We start from the raw sequence: 20021 nt of genomic DNA on the forward strand, positions 1-20021 counted from the left end.
ACCCATTAATATTTTAACTTACCTCAACATGACACTGTACATCATTACTTTCCATAAATACATATTCTTCATAATGGGATATTATTTTTTACATGACTGTAGCACTAAGTAATTTATTCAGATCTTTTCTGAAAATGGAGGACGTGTTTGGTTAACAGGTAAAACAGTTCTACCTGTTTTAGTGATCTAAGAGAGCAGCATCATCAATCATCTGCACTAAATCTTCATATCTCAGTCATTGAATAACTAGAATAAATAGCTATTGTCAAAACAACAAAGGCTGGAGCCCAGTGAGGGCTGCTCAACCAAAGAAAAGAGCTAGAGAATCAGAATCAGGCTATATGGCCAACACCAAATTTTGGGTTTTTACTGGATAACCACAGCTGGACTAACATAGAATGGACGCTACTAAATAAAGGAGCCACAGGATGAGAAGGGGAAACAAACAGCCTGTTTAGAGACAGCAGTCTCCATGCTTGATATGTTCCCCTTGTCCCATGTACTTCACCAACTAACAAAAAAACGAACAAGCCCACAGGATACCCTGTCAGCTGCCCCAGTGGTTCCTTCACCGGAAAGACAGGAACTGCTCCGTGTACCTGGGCCAGCCCTTCTCCATCTCTTTTCATATTGTGGCTTGTTCCTAACCACTTCCCAATATAAATATGTCGCTCCAGCTCTCTCAAAGTTTTCAGAGTGGCATACAATTTAACTACAAAGGGAGTCAAAGAAAATAATGACTGTATTTACTTCTGCTCTCTTTTTCTTTATACTTTGCACAGTACCAGGCATTCAATTAATGCAAAGAACTAATAGTTGAATGAATGAATGGCATTCTATTTATTGGTCCCAACTGAAGTTATTACTGGTTTTGGTTTACTTTACATAGAAACTAAATTCTCTTTTCCATGTTGTTCTCTTTCAGCTTTGTCCAAAAGCAATAAACCAATCCACACTATTATCCTGAACCCCCACGTACATCTGGTAGGCGATGATGCTGCCTGCATAGCATACATTAGGCTCACACAGTACATGGATGGCAGCGGAATGCCAAAAACAATGCAGTCAGAAGAGACACGTGTGTGGCACCGCCGGGATGGAAAGTGGCAGAATGTTCATTTTCATCGCTCGGGGTCGCGAACAGTACCCATCAAGTAAATATTTCCAGGCTGTCAGCTTCTTTGTTAATATACCCCTGGTCACCGTCTTTTACTTATTCCATTGTTAATAGCATGGCATCTGTTACTTAATGCTAGTGGTCATTTAGTGGTCAGTTACACTGGTGGGAGTTACACTGGTGGAATTAATGTTTCATGAGAAGCAGTCTATAATTCTCCAGAAAGATCAATCAGACTAGCCTTTTGTGGGTTGAAACTTGCCCTAGAAAGTACACAATAGTTTTAGACAGGAATTAGAGGATACCCTATTACGCTGATTTCTCTTATGGTTAAAAAATCAGGGAGAATTCATATAATAAGGTAAACTACTTATGACTTCATTGTCACAATTGGCAGAGGAAGGGGAAAAATTAGGGGAAAAAGTTTCTAAAATGACCAATACAGTTGACCCTCCTTATCCATGGTTTCCTTACACACAGATTCAACCAGCCTCAGATCAAAAATTTTCAGGGGTTGGAGAAATTCCAGTAAGTTTCAAAAAGCACAACTTAAATTTGTCTTGCAGGGAACTATTTACATAGCATTTACATTGTGTTTGTTAGGTATTATAAGTAAACTAGAGATTATTTAAAGTATATGGGAGGATGTGTGTAGGTTGTATGAAATACTGTGCCATTTTATATAAGGAACTTGAGCATCTGCAAATTTTGATATCCTCGGGGGTTCTGAAACCAATCCCCCCACCCCCAGATACTGTGGGGAGGCTGTATAATATCAGGAGCTTCATTTCATAGACTGTTTTTTCTACGGGTGCTCAATTACGAGAAATTTATGAAATACAGCATTTAAGATGCAAGTATTAGGTATTTCAGTATCTTTCTCACTACACCACTCTACCTCAGATGTCATGTCTGCTCTTCCAATCAATAATTAGACATACTTATTGCACATCACATAGGTGCATGTAAAATGTGCCAGGTAAAATGCAAGGTGAAAGATGTATGCCCTTAAGGAACTTATATTCTAGTTTAGAAAGCAGCTTATCACCAATACCAAAGAAAAAAACTAAAAGTTTATAATCAACTTCAGTGTAGAAGGGAATGAATGACTAACGTAGCAAACTGTTTATAACAGTTTGGAAGTATACTGTGTTTAAAAGAATTTTGAACAAGGTCTTAAGTGAGGAGTGGAATTTGGAGAAATGGAAGGATAGAAAGAACAAAAAGGAAGATAGTCCAAGTTCAAGGGGCATCGTGAGGAAAAGCACAGGATCAGATGTTAGCTTCCTGTAGTAGAGGATTGTCAGTAAGGAAGGCTGGCTCCAGCTCGAGTCAAGGGGAATCATGGGAATTGAGGTTGCGTCAGGAAAGTGGGGTGAGATGAGAACAAGAAGGGGTGTTCAGAATCAGTAGACGTTCGGCCAACTGTGGATCTCATTCCAGATTCTCTCACCAGGATTACCTGGTAATATCTGGGGGGCATGGGATGGGGAATTAAGGCCACACAAACAGCCATTCAATTCACTCCAGAGAATCCATCAAAATGTCTTAGTTTAATAATGTCCCACCACAGTGGTTTTCAATGGCCTTCTCTATAGCCTTATTATGTATCACTGTTGGATTTGTAAAAAGTGGGTAAGGAAAAAAAAAAAAAAAGTTGAAATTCACTCCAAAAAAAAAAAATAGCTAAGTAATTAAGAGAAAGACCAAAGGAAGGTAAGGATAATGAAGACACCTGTTTTTGTGCATTTCTGTGTTTTTTACCCCAAAGAGGTACAGCACCAATTTCCAGTTAATACAGAAGGGATTACATTCATTCAGTACTAGGTTAGGCTTTTCTACAATTCCCTAAAGTGTTTATGGGATAGAGCCTATTTAAGAAAACTTCATTTTATGCCAGGTGGCTTAAATGGGGCTTCTCTTAATAGGCCATCTTGTATTCCAAATGGGAAAGAAAACTTCTCAGGAAGCACCTCTTTGTGGCAAAACATCTAAGGCCTGAAAACCATTCCCATGTGGGTCTTGTAAGTAACACCCTGCTCCATGATACTTTGTGATTGGAGCTAATGGCTGAAAAGCTGCATGGCTGTTTTTCCTCCCTTTGAGGATATTTCCTCACATTATTTCAGTGAAAACCATATTTGCATGAGCTCTTGAGTCTAATGGTTGGCACCATTGTGTAGCATAACCCATATTTTCAAGGTACTAAAGTGCTGAGGAGACCCTACCTTCAGCACATGGATTGTGGCAGGTTTGGAATATCCTGGAGTTCTCACATCAAAAGTCAATTCTCTTTGGGTCAATTCAGACAACTCTCAATTATCCAGAACTAATTTATATCAGGCTCTAGGATCTTCTGGAGTCTTACTCTTTTACAAGAGGTTACAGTTCCTGTTCTGCTCTTGGCTAAGGTTAACACTAGACTAATTGGCTCTGCCTGACTGAGTATAATGGTATTTGACCGAGAGGAGGAAGTCAAGCTGAAATTTAAAACAAAGCGAGTAATTCCAGAGGATAATTGGAAGTTGACTGTAATTCAATTCATGCCTGCATTGTTATTTCCTAAGATTTGCTTCTTACCTTGGATTAGAATAATTCAGATACCTGCGGTACTCTTGTGAATTTTTTCCCCATTCAAAGCACTGAACCTTGTCAGACCTTGGAAGAGGTAGTGCTCCCAGCTGTTGGTTTAAAGAAAGAAGACCTCCAATTAAATAAGAATAATCGTGTTTTCCCTACTTCTGAGGCTGTAAAATTGACTTCTAGGTTTGATTTCCAGCAGAGTCTAAGAATAATGACAGAAGCTAAAGGATGCATTTAAACTTTTCGTCTCTTTCAACCAAATAATGCTATTCGTTTATTAATTTGTCTGGTAAACATGAATGCTTGAACGGTATGTTTAGATTTCATCATGTGCTTGCAGCCTGAGTCCCTGTCTATTTTTAGCTTAGCTCTGTGTGGACAAATTGACAAATTAAAGTAGAAATTGCTTAACATTGTGCATTTTCTCTTTTAATGACTGCAAGCAAAGATCTCTTATACGTAGCATTTTCGATCTATTACTTAACTGCTGAGTTATAAAATCGTAGCCTAGCCTAATCTTTGGCAAAGCAATTTGATGATACTTTGTAAAACAGTTTAATTTATGTCTCCCCTCTCTCCTTTCAGCTAAGTATCAACAGTGCCACTTCTGCATTCTCTGTTCTCACCTGGATGGTAACCCTGGGCCGTCCTCTCCTCCTCTTCATGCATGTTTCTGAGTGCATGAAGTTGTGAAGGTCCTACGTGTAATGCACATGTGATGCATCATCTTGTCATATATTCCTTCCTATACATTGTTTACACTTCAACTATGGAGATGTTCCATGCAAACTTCAATCACTGTTGGCAAACAATAGGGGGAGGTCAGACAAAATTCCACAATACTCCAAGTACAAACCTACTCATCCGGTTTCTCTGCTTATGCCAAGACTTAACAGACTTCAAAATTATCGTTCTTTGAATGACAGTTTGTAACAGAAATGTAAGTTTTTAAAAACTCTTTGCTGTTCACCTGTTTTAGCTTTTTTGTTTAACAAAAAAAGGCAAAAGAAATTACCTTCAGTTTCCTGGTGTGATCCTGGTTGAAACGGATGATATTTCACTGAAAGCTGTGTTGCTGTTTAACAATTAAAGGGATTGATATGTGGGCAGAATCACTTATGAATGTGGAAGCGAGAATCGGTGGGTTTGCTACTACCTAAAGTCATGTCTTTTTTGGTCAAACTGTAAACTGGAAAAATTCACGTCATTGACGAGTTTGATCACTTTAGGGTATACTTGCACTGTTCTGGTGAAATTTGCTGAATTTTTTGTTCCTTTCTCAAACCTATGCTCTTTTTTCTTCATTTTCTCCTATTTCTTTATTACTTTTGTTTGCTTCCTTTATATTTTTCTGTTTTTCATTCTTTTTTCTCTTTTTGTCTAGTAGTGTGAGAAAAGTGAAATTTGCATAATGAAGGTAAAATAAAAACAGGCCTTTTGGAGGTGGCTAAACTAGTGCTTTGATCATCTTCTGGGCCCATAAAAATGATGTCAAGAAGATTTCAAAAGTTTGTAATTCTGCTCGAGTTTGGACGTAGGGATCCTAACTATGTTGGAGGTATTAGAATGGTTTAAACTTAGAATAAAAGCAAGTAGGTTCCTACCGTACCTGCACCACGTCTTACTGATTGGTGCAGTTGCCAGGAGAGTACCAAGTTGGTCGTAGATCAGGATTTTGTGCAAAGGCACTTCCTTCTGCCTTGCAGGATGCGCGCCTCCTGTGTCATCACTGGCTAGTTTTCTGAAGTTAGAGAGGCCTGCGGGTGTTTTCCATTCTCCTAAGTGTTTGTTTTGAACTCTGTCTCTGTGACTTGTGCTTTTGTAGCTTCTCTCATGTGTCAGAGTAACATTATCTTCCTTCGAGGAGTTAGCATTTTCCTATTTAAAAAAAATGCCCTTCTCATTTCTCCTTTGTTTACTCAGTTCCTGTGGGGCTTTTTCTCCTCCCTGAAATGCTTTATAGTGCATGGTATCTTCATCAGCGTTATTTTAACAATAGTAATTCAGAAGCCTATTTTTAAAGCAGAAGCAAAAAAATCGAAAAATCAACCCTCCCTCTTTTCTCTCATTTCACCTTTCTGTGTTGATTACTAATCACCTTAGATATTGTTGCTAGTGGATGTATGGTAGATGGATTGAAGCTTTTCTGATAATTATTACACGATTTAAAACAATATATATTTAAAATAAAATATATACAGTAAATGTATTGGGCCATGTTAACCTGCCAATGAGATCTGTGAAAAAATAATGGCCTCATTTTTCCCTTTTTAATTTCTTTTACCTTTTTGTGCAGCAGCTATACGTGGCATACATGTATTTTTTAACAAAATAGGTATAGGGTGTTTTTTTTTTTTTTTACACTTTTAGCATGTGGTGTTGAAGTATTATTACTGTAGATCAAGTTTGTCTTCCGCACTAAGACGTGAGGAAATTGTGATTTGTTCTCTCCACCACAATTGAATTACACATTTATTAATTATCTTCTCTCATTTTGAAACACTGCAGTTTACCGTGGGACACTGTATATATTTCTTGCCATAATGGTAAATGACTGATTGATATATTTAAGAGTTAATAAATTTGTGATTTCTGCTGACAATGTGTCCATTTTTATTTTTAAGAGGTACTGTATTTATTTATGCATGTGTGACGCTGGCTAGTGCCAATGGCACTATATGGTCTCATTAGTCCATAATTTACCTTTGACATAAAGATGAAGCTACTGAACCGAGCTTCCTTCTAAGAACGTACTTGGTGATGATAATGACAAGTTACTGTGTGCACAAAATCTGTCTCTCCTAGGGAAATTTTTCTGAGAACAAAGCAGTTAAAACAAGAGTCCTAAAAATTTCTAAATGTGCCTTCCACTCCATCCTTCTCATGGCTGCTAGCTAGATTCCATTTTTAACCCAAATCTGACCATATAATACTTCTGTGTTATCATCTCCAATATATAGGCAAGCGCCTCATCTCCCGCTACCCCTCAACTTGAACTTGAGTGTACAGAAGTACTCAACTTCTTTCAGTTTATTAAAAGCACCACACGTTTATGTTTCTAGAATATTCTTCCCCTACTTCTTCAATCTAATTCTTACTCATTCCTTGAAATTCAATTTAGACTATCATCCCCTCCAGCAAACCTCCCTAGACCATGCTCTAAGCTCACTCTCTCTCTCTCTCTCTCAGTACTGACAATACTTTGTGTTCACCTCTTCTGCCAACCACATTGTTTTGGAAATACATCTTTGTGTGTTCTCTACTGGAGTAATGCCTCTCTAGGCAAGAACTGTGTGTTTGTATCCGTGGCTCCATATAAGAGCCAGGGAGGGAGACGCTGTCAGTGGTTGCTGAACCATGGCCAAACCATAAATGGGAAACTCACAGTGCAATCGGAGTCCTGGGTTTATTGTTCGGTTCTGTCGTTGTTGTCTTTGACACTCTGAGCAATTTGCCTCTTCCCTCTGAACCTTCGTTTTCGTGTTTATAAAATGAGAAGGAAAAAAACAATAAGGATATTGTGAAGGTTAGAGATAATAGGTACAGAGTACCTAGAATAATATTTGGTGGAAAATATTAAATGAAAGCAGCTCTAACTGTTCTAATCACTGATAGTAATACTCCCAATGTTCTAGTTATTCCTTACTCAGAAGCGTACAGAACTCTTGTTTTGATATGAGCTGCCCTGTTTAGGTAGATTTACTGATCATTGCTAAGGATGTACTCATATTCAAATGTCTCAGCAGCAAAATGAGGAACAGCGAGGTAGTAATCTAGCCGAAAGTAGGGAAAATTAAATGGAGTAAATCAGTATATTCTAGGGAAATTCAAGGAATCTTAGCCTAAAGTAACTGAAATTTTGAATCTCTGTAAATAAAAACTATAATGTAAGGGTGAACACAGAAAGCACAACCTTTGAGTGATTTCATTAAATAAAATTCTACTGACTTCTACAAATGTTTCAGTTTCCATGGTCTCCTTTGTCAGATGAAAGTGAGAATATATATTTATTTAAAAAAAAAAAAAGATACTGAATATCAGCACACTAAACCATGTGTCCGTGACCAGAACAATAAGCAGCCATAAAACACCCTGGCCCGAGAGAGCAGCACGAAGTATTTACAGGACTTCTGCTTTTCTGTCAAATAAAACAATTCTCAAAAGTAAGCTGAAATGTTCTCCTGAGGACCCGGCTTCTGACTTCACAGCAAGAAATAAAGCCATCTCTGCATCTCTGTCTACGCACCTGGCCTTCTCTCCCGTTGCTGTGGATAAATAGTTTGTGCACCTGGCAGAGGCCGACACCCTTCCCCCTCACACCTGCTGGCAGGCATCGCAAGTCTCCCCGCCACACCCCGTCTTCATAAATCGCTTCCTCTACACTAGACATCCCCACCAACGCCCCGTTTCTTTCCTTCATGTCCAGCCTCCTTGAAAGGCCTGCATGCGCTTGCTGTCTGCCACCTCTCTCCTCCTGTCCCCTTAAGCCCACCCTCACGAATCTACAAAGCAGTTTCTCCCAAAGTCACCGATGACCACCGTGTCATTCATTCCAGGGACCAATTTTCAGTCTTCATTTTACCTGCTCTCTCAGCAGCATTTGACACAGCTTCCTGTCTCCATCTTGAAACATTTTTCTCTTGTCCTTCAGACAATACACTTGCCCAACTTTCTTCCTACCATTCTAGATGCTTCTTCCCAATCTCTAACTGGTGGTCTCTTTTCAACAGCCTGGCTTTTAAATTTTGGAACGCTTCGACTTTTTCTATATTCACTCACTCCCAGGATAATTGCACCCAATCTCAATGACTTTATAATGACTCTCAAATACGTCGTTATCTCCAGCCTGGATCACTCTCTTAAACTCCAAACATGTAGATCCAACTGCCTACCTAAAATCTACATTGCAGATCTACTAGGCATCCCAAAATGTCCAAAGCCAAGCTTTTAGTCGTCTGTGCCAAGACCTGCTCCCCTTAGAGCTGTTTCCATATCTCAAGAATTAGCAATTTAACTCTTCCTCTGATCAGGCCAGAAATCTTGGTCTCTCTTTTAATTCCTCTATTTGAAATCCCGTCATTTTTACCTCCAAATTATAACCAGAATCTGACGACTTCTGACAATGGCTTCTGCTACCTCCCTTGGGCCAAATCACCTTCGTGTTCTCTATACTATTGGAATAAGCCCCCTAATTGGATTCTCAGCTACTCTTATCTCTCTTCTGTTTACTCTTGATGTAGCAGCTAGGAATGAGCCTGTTAAAATAGAAGTCAAAGCATGTCACTTCTCTGCACAAAACCCTCCAGTAGTTCCCCTTATCACTCAGAGTGAAAACCACTTGGAGGCTGGACCTGATACTGCTCCCTGTTATCTTTATGGATGCTCCCACCTCAGGGCCTTTGCACTTGCCTTTTCCTGTGTTGAAACACTCTTCCTCAGACATCCAAGTGGCTGTCTCCTTCACTTATTTGTTTGCAAAATATAGTCACTTTCTCAGTAAAGCCTTCCCTGACCATCTTATTTAAGACTTCAAACCATCTTATCCAAGACTTCAGATGTAACTCTCCTACAGGACACTTCATATCCTCCTTCCCCAATTTTTTTTTTCTCCTTACAATGACTATTTTATGGTTTCCTCATTTTATCTATTTCATGAGGGTGGAGATTTTTGTCTTTCTTGTTCATGATATATTCCCCGCTCATAGAACTGTGTTTGGAACATAGTAGGTGCTTAATAATTTGTAGTTGAACAAATAAATTAATGAATTGCTCTCCTCTTTTACAGTTAGAAAAGCTGAGGATCCCAGCCCATATATGAGTTGCCTCAGAGTAATGCCAAGGGTTGTAAACTGCCTACATCATCATTACTTGAAGAAGGAAAAAAAAAAACTTTACTATAAAGAATAAACTTTCAGCATCAATGTACAAATTTGGAACTTTTTTAGGCTGCAAGGAACAGAAAACTGAATTCCAAATAGCTTAACAAGGAAAATACATTATTTCACAGAACGAGAGATGGATGAATTAGTTCTAGGGTTGATAAACAATCTGGATAAACAACCCGATAAATTCAGTGACAACAACATAAACATTTTTCAGCTTGCCCTTCCAAGGGTATAAACTTTATAATCCAGTTTAAAAGACCTCACGGTCCCAAAATACAAGGCATGGCTTCTAGTGACACATCCGGACAGGACAACATCCAATGGAAGGTTGGATTGCTCTCTCTCTCCTCTACCTGCCACCCCTCACCCCCCAGCAAAGAAATATTTCTTAGGTCACATGCCTTACCCAGTTCAGCTTAGACTGATAAGGACCTGCCCCAGGGCTAGGGGTGGGCTACTTCCCCTTAGACTATGGGTGTCTACGGAAGGGAGAAGACCTGCACAGAGACTGGATCAAACTTTCAAAAAGTTTAGGCACAAATATTGTATAACAAATACATTGGGAATGTCAAAAAAAATCTTTGTTTTTATCGACCCCTTTAAAGCTGCTATTCTATGCATGTAATGAGAATGGTGAAAAAAGAAAAGGAAAATGAATCGTTACCTCCTCCAAACTACATCTCATCCACAAAAGCCTCTCTCTTGTTATATTCCTGATGTGCCCAGTGAATTCTCCCCCCACAGAACTCCTCGGGAGTAGGAAAGTTTAGTCATTTCACTCCACTGGAAGTTCTTCCAAGAACTCCAGTCCCCCAAAAAGGGCCCATTTAAGCCCTCCAGACACCCTGCCCAAACTTCAGTGAAAACCTCGGAAAAAAAAAAGAAAAAAGTAAAGAACACTTGGTGCCTGAAACCACATTTAGTGATCAATTTCTTCAGTGCTGTTTTTCTTTTTTTATCACTTTAAATAAGTAAAGTAGGAAAGTGGGGGTGTCGAGCCCGGGGAGTGTAACAACTAAGTAAACATCAGAGACCTTATTCACCATCCACCCACTGGATTCTGCTCCACAAAGTGAACAAAAGAACAGGCAGTTCATCTCTAGAACCTGTTCCTGCGGGGTCTGAAGCAACAGTTTGCTGTTGTGTGGGAAGAACTGATTTGTGATTACATGCTATGTGTACAATGCTCTCTTTGTATCACAGTCACAAATATAGGTGACTCAGAGGCATCTTCCACTGAAGATGGGGTTGGTCACCACAGTCTTTCTTCCAAAAGCCTTAATTCTCAGACTTTACCTTCCTTTCATATTTGCTCTTTGAATATATTCATAAGCACCTCTTCACCCCCAAACAAAAGAACTAGATTCCCTATTACTCAAACTATGAGGGAGGGGCTCCCTCTAGGGTGCGGGGCTAAGAGGACAAATTTGAAAAGTGACCACTGATCTCACGCTCCCACCTCCCCTCATTCAGTTTGTAAGAAAATTAGCTCATCCACCTTGAGACCACTCTGCTAAAAGATGAAACGCTGAATATACACAGGCATAAGCTTACATATATATGAAGAGACAGGGAGAACGAAGCGCTTTGGGACGGCAAACAGGCACCGGGCTGGCAATGGAACGTGATGAGTGGGAAAGACAAAACAAAACTAAATACCCTCACAGGCAGGCAACAAGAACAGAAGGAAACATTGACCAAGTACCTACTCTGTCACAGGCTCAGTGATAAAAATTGTCCCAGGAGAGGGCCCCTTGCCAGGAGATGGCCGCTGTGGGCGTCTACCTTGTTCCTAAACTGGCTGCCCTGCTGACTCATGCTAAGGCCACCAAACTCCTTAAAATTTACACAATAAACATATCTGACACTTGGTAGACGTCAAGAAAGCGGTCTCTCACCACCCAATCTGTTACCATTCCCTAAGAGCCGTCCCCAGGGTTTGAGGCATGGAGGCTGCAGAAGCCTCCTTGCCTCGTACTGTTTCCCCCTGAACAACGCAGGTCTGAAGAGCACAGATCCACTTACATGTGGATTTTTTTCAGTAGTAAACATGACACCACTGCAGGATCCTGGCTGCTGGAATCCTCAGATGCAGAACTGCAGATATGGAGGAACCGTGTATATGGGGAAAGCTGACTATAAATTATGCAAGGATTTCCGACTGCATGGAGAGTTAGCATCCCTAACCTCCGTGTTGTTCAAGGGTCAACTGTATAATGTTTCCTATATGATTTCTATGCTGATTCAATGATGCCACTTGGCAGGAAAGAAGGAAAGAGGGAGTGAAAAGAAAGAGGGATTATGAAGCTCCAGATCCCAGCAGCCTGAAACCTCAAGTTTCTCTTTTGAGTTAATCCCACCTTTGTGCTCCACATTCACTCTTTTTTACTTTTTTGTTTTTAACATATCTGTTAAAAGCATGAATACACACACCCTCCCAAGAACAAACACTAATTCTTCCAAGACAAAGTGATAAAAGAAATTTTCAAAAAGAAATTTTCACATATTGAGATATGGAGAAGTCATTCTGGCTTATACATGAGTTAACTTCCGTTTGATGCTAACTAAAACAGCCTGTTTGTGGCCTATCAAACACACACCATACATCTGCTTTAATTATTAGAGAAAAAGACACAATGACCATAAGTAAAGAATATCCATGTTGGACTTCACTGGTGGCGCAGTGGTTAAGAATCCACCTGTCAATGCAGGGGACATGGTTTCGATCCCTTGTCCAGGAAGATCCCACATGCCACAGAGCAACCAAGCCCATGCACCACAACTACTGAGCCTGCGCTCTAGAGCCTGTGTGCCACAACTACTGAAGCCTGCGCACCACAACTACTGAAGCCACACACCTAGAGCCTGTGCTCCGCAACAAGAGAAGTCACCATAATGAGAAGCCTGTGCACCGCAATGAAGAATAGCCCCCGCTTGCTAGAACTAGAGAAAGCCCATGCACAGAAGACCCAACGCAGCCAAAACTTAATAAATAAGTAAATAAATAAAATTTTTTTAAGTCCATATTAAAAAACAAAGATTAAGGGCTTCCCTGGTGGTGCAGTGGTTAAGAGTCCGCCTGCCGATGCAGGGGACACAGGTTCGTGTCCCGGTCCGGGAAGATCCCACATGCCGCGGAGCGGCTGGGCCCGTGAGCCATGGCCGCTGAGCCTGCGTGTCCGGAGCCTGTGCTCCGCAACGGCAGAGACCACAACAGTGAGAGGCCCGTGTACCAAAAAAAAACCCAAAAAACCCCAAAGATTAAGTGCCTCTATTCCTGGCATGCCAGTGTTGGTTATCCTTTGATGATAATACTCCCTTCCCAGGTGAAAGGCCATGCTAACTTGCTATGTACATGATGTACTGTCCTTTTTTTGTCTTTTTTGAGGTAATGTAACCCTGATGTGTTTAGTGTTCTTTTCTTTGCTCTGACAAGATATAATACTGTGCTGAAAACTCCGCTACTCTGGAGCAGTTTCTCAGAGTAATCCGGGAAGTGGGCTTCCAAGCTAGTCCTCAGTTTGGCTCAAATAAAACTCTTTTCTATTCTTATTATAGATTGTTTATTGATTATTTTCATTGACAAAAGGAAACACATTGCTAGTTGCCTCATGATTACCAATAGCCTTTCTCATTCTTAACGGATTTGGTTTCTTTCCTACTTCTCCTCCAAGCTTACTAGAAAAATGACACGGCCCTGTTACCTTGACTGATTATTTCATAAGAGAGGCTTGAAATGCTGAGGATCTTTCGTTTTTATCATTCTTCATCTACAGGAAGGAAAAACTCGCTGTTCAGTTCTCCCAATTACAGACATAAAACAAAAATAAGATGATACTATATGTTTCCTTATATAAGTTGCTTTTTTCACTTGCTAGCGTATAATAAACAAATTTCATTTCAATATGCTCCTAGGGCTTCCCTGGTGGTGCAGTGGTTGAGAGTCCGCCTGCCGATGCAGGGGACACGGGTTCGTGCCCCAGTCCGGGAAGATCCCACATGCCGCGGAGCGGCTGGGCCCGTGAGCCATGGCCGCTGAGCCTGCGCATTGGAGCCTGTGCTCCACAACGGGAGAGGCCACAACAGTGAGAGGCCCGAGTACTGCAAAAAAAAACAAAAACAATATGCTCCTATACCATTACTTTTAGTAACCTCATACTAAATTATTTACCCAAATGATATACCGTTACTTATTTAACCAATTCTCTATTGGTGAACATGCATGTTTCTTTTTACTTTTATTCTATCAACAATAAGTAATGAACATCCTTGTAGCTAACTTTTTGCACAGATCCTTGATTATTTCCTTAGAGAAATTACCAGAGAAGAAAATACTGAGTCATCCATTTAATCTTAGCCTCACAAAAACAGTTATGATTTATAGGGAAGAAATTATCAGAGAGGGGAGGAAACAAGATGGCCGAGTAGAAGGACGTGCTCTCACTCCCTCTTGCGAGAACACCAGAATCACAACTAGCTGCTGGACAATCATCGACAGGAAGACACGAGAACTCACCAGAAAAGATACCCCACATCAAAAGACAAAGGAGAAGCCACAATGAGAAGGTAGGAGGGACGCAATCACAGTACAATCAAATCCCATAACTGGTGGGTGGGTGACTCACAGACTGGAGAACACTCATACCACAGAAGTCCACCCACTGGAGTGAAGGTTCAGAGCCCCACGTCAGGTTCCCAACTTGGGGGTCCGGCAACAGGAGGAGGAATTCCTAGAGAATCAGACTTTGAAGGCTAGTGGGATTTGATTGCAGGACTTTGACAGGACTGGGGGAAACAGAGACTCCACTCTTGGAGGGCACACAGAAAGTACTGTGTGCATCGGGACCCAGGGGAAGGAGCAGTGACCCCAGGGGAGACTGAACCAGACCTACCTGCTAGTGTTGGAGGGTCTCCTGCAGAGGCAGGTGGTGGCTGTGGCTCACCGTGGGGACAAGGACACTGGAAGCAGAAGTTCTGGAAAGTCCTCCTTGGCGTGAGTCCCTCCAGAGTCTGTCATTAGCCCCACCAAAGAGCCCAGGTAGGCTCCAGTGTTGGGGTGACTCAGGCAAAACAACCACCAGGAAGGGAACCCAGCCCCACCCATCAACAGTCAAGCAGAATAAACTTTTACTGAGCTCTGCTAACCAGAGCAACTATCAGCTCTACCCACCACCAGTAACTCCCATCAGGAAACTTACACAAGCCTCTTAGGTAGCCTCATCCACCAGAGGGCAGACAACAGAAGCAAGAAGAACTACAATCCCGCAGCCTGTGGAACAAAAACCACATTCACAGAGAGATAGACAAGATGAAAAGGCAGAGGGCTATGTACCAGATGAAGGAACAAGATAAAACCACAGAAAAATAACTAAATGAAGTGGAGATAGGCAACCTTTCAGGAAAAGATTTCAGAATAAAGATAGTGAAGATGATCCAGGACCTCGGATAAAGAATGGAGGAAAAGATCGAGAAGATGCAAGAAATGTTTAACAAAGACCTAGAAGAATTAAAGAACAAACAGACAGAGATGAACAATACAATAACTGAAATGAAACCTACACTAGAAGGAATCAATAGCAGAATAACTGAGGCAGAAGAACGGATAAGTGACCTGGAAGACAGAAAGGTGGAATTCACTGCTGTGGAAGAATGAAAAGAAATGAAGACAGCCTAAGAGACCTCTGGGATAACATTAAACACAACAACATTCGCATTATAAGGGTCACAGAAAGAGAAGAGAGAGAGAAAAGACTCAAGAAAATATTTGAAGAGATTATAGTCAAAAAATTCCCTAACATGGGAAAGGAAATAGCCACCCAAGTCCAGGAAGTGCAGCAAGTCCCATACAGGATAAACCCAAGGAGAAACATGCCGAGACACATAGCAATCAAATTGGCAAAAATTAAAGGCAAAGAAGAATTATTGAAAGCAGCAAGGGAAAAATGAAAAATAACATACAAGGGAACTCCCATAAGGTTAACAGCTGATTTCTCAGCAGAAACTCTACAAGCCAGAAGGGAGTGGCATGATATACTTAAAGTGATGAAAGGGAAGAACCTACAACCAAGATTACTCTCGCCAGCGAGGATATCATTCACATTCGATGGAGAAATCAAAAGCTTTACAGACAAGCAAAAGTTAAGAGAATTCAGCACCACCAAACCAGCTCTACAACAAATTATAAAGGAACTTCTCTAAGTGGGAAACACAAGAGAAGGAAAGGATCTACAAAAACAAACCCAAAACAATTTAAAAAATGGTCATAGGAACATACATATCAATAATTACCTTAAACGTGAAAGGATTAAATGCTCCAACCAAACGACACAGGCTTGCTAAATGGATAGAAAAACAAGACCCATATATATGTTGTCTACAAGAGACCCACTTCAGACCTAGAGACACATACAGACTGAAAGTGAGGGGATGGAAAAAGATATTCCATGCAAGAGGAAATCAAAAGAAAGCTGGTGTAGCTATACTCATACCAGATAAAATAGACTCTAAGAATGTTACAAGAGACAAGGAAGGACACTACATAATGATCAAGGGATCAGTCCAAGAAGAAGATATAACAATTATAAATATATATGCACCCAACATAGGAGCATATCAATACATAAGACAACTGCTAATAGCTATAAGAGAGGAAATCGACAGTAACACAATCATAATGGGTGACTTTAACACCTCACATACACCAATGGACAGATCATCACCTAGAGACTGTCGTACAGAGCGAATTAAGTCAGAAAAACAAATATCGTATATTAACACATGTATGTGGAACCTAGAAAAATGGTACAGATGAACAGGTTTGCAGGGCAGAAGTTGAGACACAGATGTAGAGAACAAATGTATGGACACCAAGGGGGGAAAGCCACGGTGGGGTGGGGATGGTGGTGTGCTGAATTGGGTGATTGGGATTGACATGTATACACTGATGTGTATAAAACTGATGACTAATAGAAACTGCAGTATAAAAAAACAAACAAAAAAATACAATTAATACTAAACTTTCTTTAGGTTATTTGTATGGAAATATGTTAATATAAATGTTTCAGATATTACATGAAATTTCTAAAAATCTTATATGTTCTGGTATAATGTTACAAGTCATAATTCTAGTTATTATTTTAAAATGTATATCTCAGAAATAACTAAATTTCCTTGTCAATTGCATTATTATGAACTTTCATCAAATCTTTAACCGTGGTCATTTTTAAGTCTTTTGTCATTTACAGACAGTTCTGGGTGTACTCTGATGCTTTTGCAAAAATGTTCCTATAAAAGGGTTTCATCTTCAAGGAATCCATGGAAAAGACTCTGACAAGTACAGGTTTCTGGTAAGTGACTATACTGCTGTACTGAATGAATAAGCATTTTCAGAACTCTAATGGAAAACTGATGAATTCATAAAAGTGCTAACAAAAGATCAAGATAAAAAAAATTAATTACATGGGACTGAGTGAACTGATGAGGATGATTATAATTTTTGTGACTTTCTGTTTGAATAAAAAAAAAATCCCACAAGGACTCAGAGGCAAAAAATATACAAATCAATTTTCACTGCAAAGTAAAGGAGCTGTTACAGTGGAGGATTACTGGACTGAATGTCAATATTATGACATAGTATGAGTATGTTTCATGTTTGGTAATTGCAATCATTGTTGCTTTTGTTGTGGTCATCCATTTACAATGCTTGGTGTCAGTTTATTTATCTCTTGTAAAAATAAAATACAGTGTGTGTGTGTGTGTGTGTGTGTGTGTGTGTGTGTGTGTGTGTGAAAAAAATTATCAGAGAGATTAAATTACATATCCAAGCTCACTCAGTGACAAAATTTTATCTCAAATCCAAGTTTCCTCATTTCATGTCTAGTATACGCTCCACTGTCAAATCGTGTGAAGTTCCCTTAAGCCCCCATGCTCTACTCTGGTCACCATAGTGGAAGGACAAGGTACCACATAGGAGGGAAATTCCAGAATACTCTTACTATTCATAGTTTTAGTTTTGAAATACTTGTTCTTTCAACTTGATTACATTCATCTCCAGATCTTCCTACACATGAACCTTGCTGTTTAGGCCCTGTTTGGGCTTTTATTCCTTTTCTTTTTTCACTTCCACTTGTCCTTTAAAATTGACATATCTATTTTTCTATTTAGGTTGCTATCTATTTAGGTTGCTGTCTATTTTTTCTATTGCTATCTATTTAGGTTGCTATCTATTTTTCTATTAGGTTGCTATCTATCTATTTAGATTGCTGTTAAATACTATTGGGGCTAGCAGGTTCCCTTAGACAGGCCTAGGAAGTCCTGATGGAATTACTCAGCCTGGATAATCAGTCTGGTAACTACAGATGGGTGAAAATGACTATGAACACTCAAAAGGATCCAAGATCCTTTGAAACTTCCCTTTGTTATTCTTGTTCTATTGGTTGTATTAGTTAGGGTTTTCTAGAGAAACAGAACAAATATGATATATGCATATATAAAGAGATTTATTATAAGAAATTGGCTCACATAATTATGGAGACTCAGAAGGCCCATGATCTGCCATTGGCAAGCCGTAGTCCCAGCTCAAAGGCAGTCAGATGGGAGGAGCTCCCTCTTACTAGAGGGAGGGTAAGCATTTTTATTCTATTCAGGCCTTCAGTTGATTGGATGAGACCCACCTACATGAGGGAGAGCAGCTTGCTCTACTCAGACTGCCAATTCAAATATTAAACTCATCCAGAAACACCCTCACAGACACACTCAGAATGACATTAACCAAATATCTGGGCACCCCATGGCCCAGTCAAGTTGACACATAAAATTAACATAAACACCAGTCTTAGCAGTAATAGAGAAAAAAACTGTCTGATTTTTCAAGAAGACCAGATAAATTGACAGCTTACAGATGGCATCCAATCTAGTAGCCAATCTTGTGAGTAATAAGATCCAAGAATTGGCAAATAGCTATTACCAATTTTAAATGTGGAATGAAAAGGATGAATTTATGAAACCTAGAACAATGTTTCTCAAACACTTGAGTCTTTGGACACTTTGTACCCTTAAAAGCAACTGAGAAACTCTTAAAGGTATTGTTGATGTGGGTATGTTTATTGACATTTACCAAATTAGAAATTAAAACCAAAAAAGGTTTTCAAACATGATAATATACAAGCACACCATCTATTAGACCTTAGAGCAACGATGTCACCATATGTCATGCAACCTCTAGAAAAATCTACTGCCATCATGAGAGAATAAAACAGGCAGTTAAGACTTTAGTATTATTATGAAAATAGTTTTGACCTTATGTAAACCTTGCTAATGTCTCAGGGACCCCTCAGATATTCTCGGGTCACGCTGAGAACTTCTGGTCTAGAGGAAATAAGAAAAAAGTGTGGAGTAACTAATCAGAAATGCAGTAATGTTCCTGAAGTCTTCACAAACAGAAAGCTATTTGCAATCCACTCTCCCCCAGTACATTTATGATGATAAACACAAACAGTGATTAGATACTAAACAGAGAATTAATTAAATGTAGGATGAGAACAAAGTGAAGGTCACCACTGATTAATAGGATAAGATGTAAAAACGATTTGGACAGAAATAAGGAGGAAAAAATGCAGCCAAAGACAGAAATTGACTGTATGAATATGACACTTGGAGGATGGGAGAGAGAAGAAGTCAAGCATCCAAAATTAAGTATGTCAAGATGGAATATCAGGGGTTGAATTTACCCTCCTGAATGAAACAATTTTAAAAACAGTTTAAAAGCAAACCATGGTTTTCAGGCATTAGGTATTAGGTGCCACAGGACAGTGACCTCTGAGAGATAGGAAGAAACAAGGTAAACCCTATGATTACCCAAGTTCACTGCCTGGAGAGAGTTTCCAGCCGTAACACAACGTGAGGGTGGGGGCCCAAGAATTACTCAATAGTCTCCTTGAGTTGAGGAGAAGGAGGTGTGAGAACAGGGAGGCCAAGGCAAGTAGAATTCACAGAACCAAGTTCCAAGAAGAAGAGAACTGCACGGAGAGTGCTGTGGAGATTTGCAGAGGATCCGCTTCAAGTCTTCAGGTGAGTAATGATTAGTAAGTATGGGGGGAAATACCTGAGAGCTGATCATGAGGGGTCACATAGGCCTGGGAATAGTTTGTGCTTTCACTATCCAGAGTGGGAAATCCTTGTAATTCACAGGCATCAGATAGAGTACTCAAAAGTGCACTGCTCTTGTAGTGGAAGAAAATTAGCCCTGCAGGATTTACTGATCCCACCTAACAGATCATTAAAAAAAAAACTCAAGAATCAAACTCTTTCCAAGTAACTTAACTGAGCCCCAGAAAAAAAAAATTTTAATAATTACAAGAGTACAAAATACCCAGTAATAAATAAGGTAAAATTCACTGTGTCTGGCATACAATAAAAATCACCAGGTATGCAAAGAA

General features: G+C 39.9%; 1 protein-coding gene across 1 annotated transcript in view; it reads left to right on the forward strand.

Moving 5' to 3' along the window:
• Positions 1-1158, forward strand: part of CAMK2D (calcium/calmodulin dependent protein kinase II delta) — a 275734-nt gene extending 274576 nt beyond the window's left edge. Inside the window, exon 15 of the mRNA XM_024745663.1 lies at positions 926-1158. Within this exon, the coding sequence (XP_024601431.1) occupies positions 926-1158 (233 nt within the window). The remainder of the gene's footprint in view (positions 1-925) is intronic.
• The last annotated feature ends 18863 nt before the right edge of the window (positions 1159-20021 follow it).

The sequence above is a fragment of the Neophocaena asiaeorientalis genome, unplaced genomic scaffold, assembly GCF_003031525.2.
Source record: "Neophocaena asiaeorientalis asiaeorientalis breed wild unplaced genomic scaffold, Neophocaena_asiaeorientalis_V1.1 scaffold975, whole genome shotgun sequence".
NCBI lineage: Eukaryota > Metazoa > Chordata > Mammalia > Artiodactyla > Phocoenidae > Neophocaena > Neophocaena asiaeorientalis.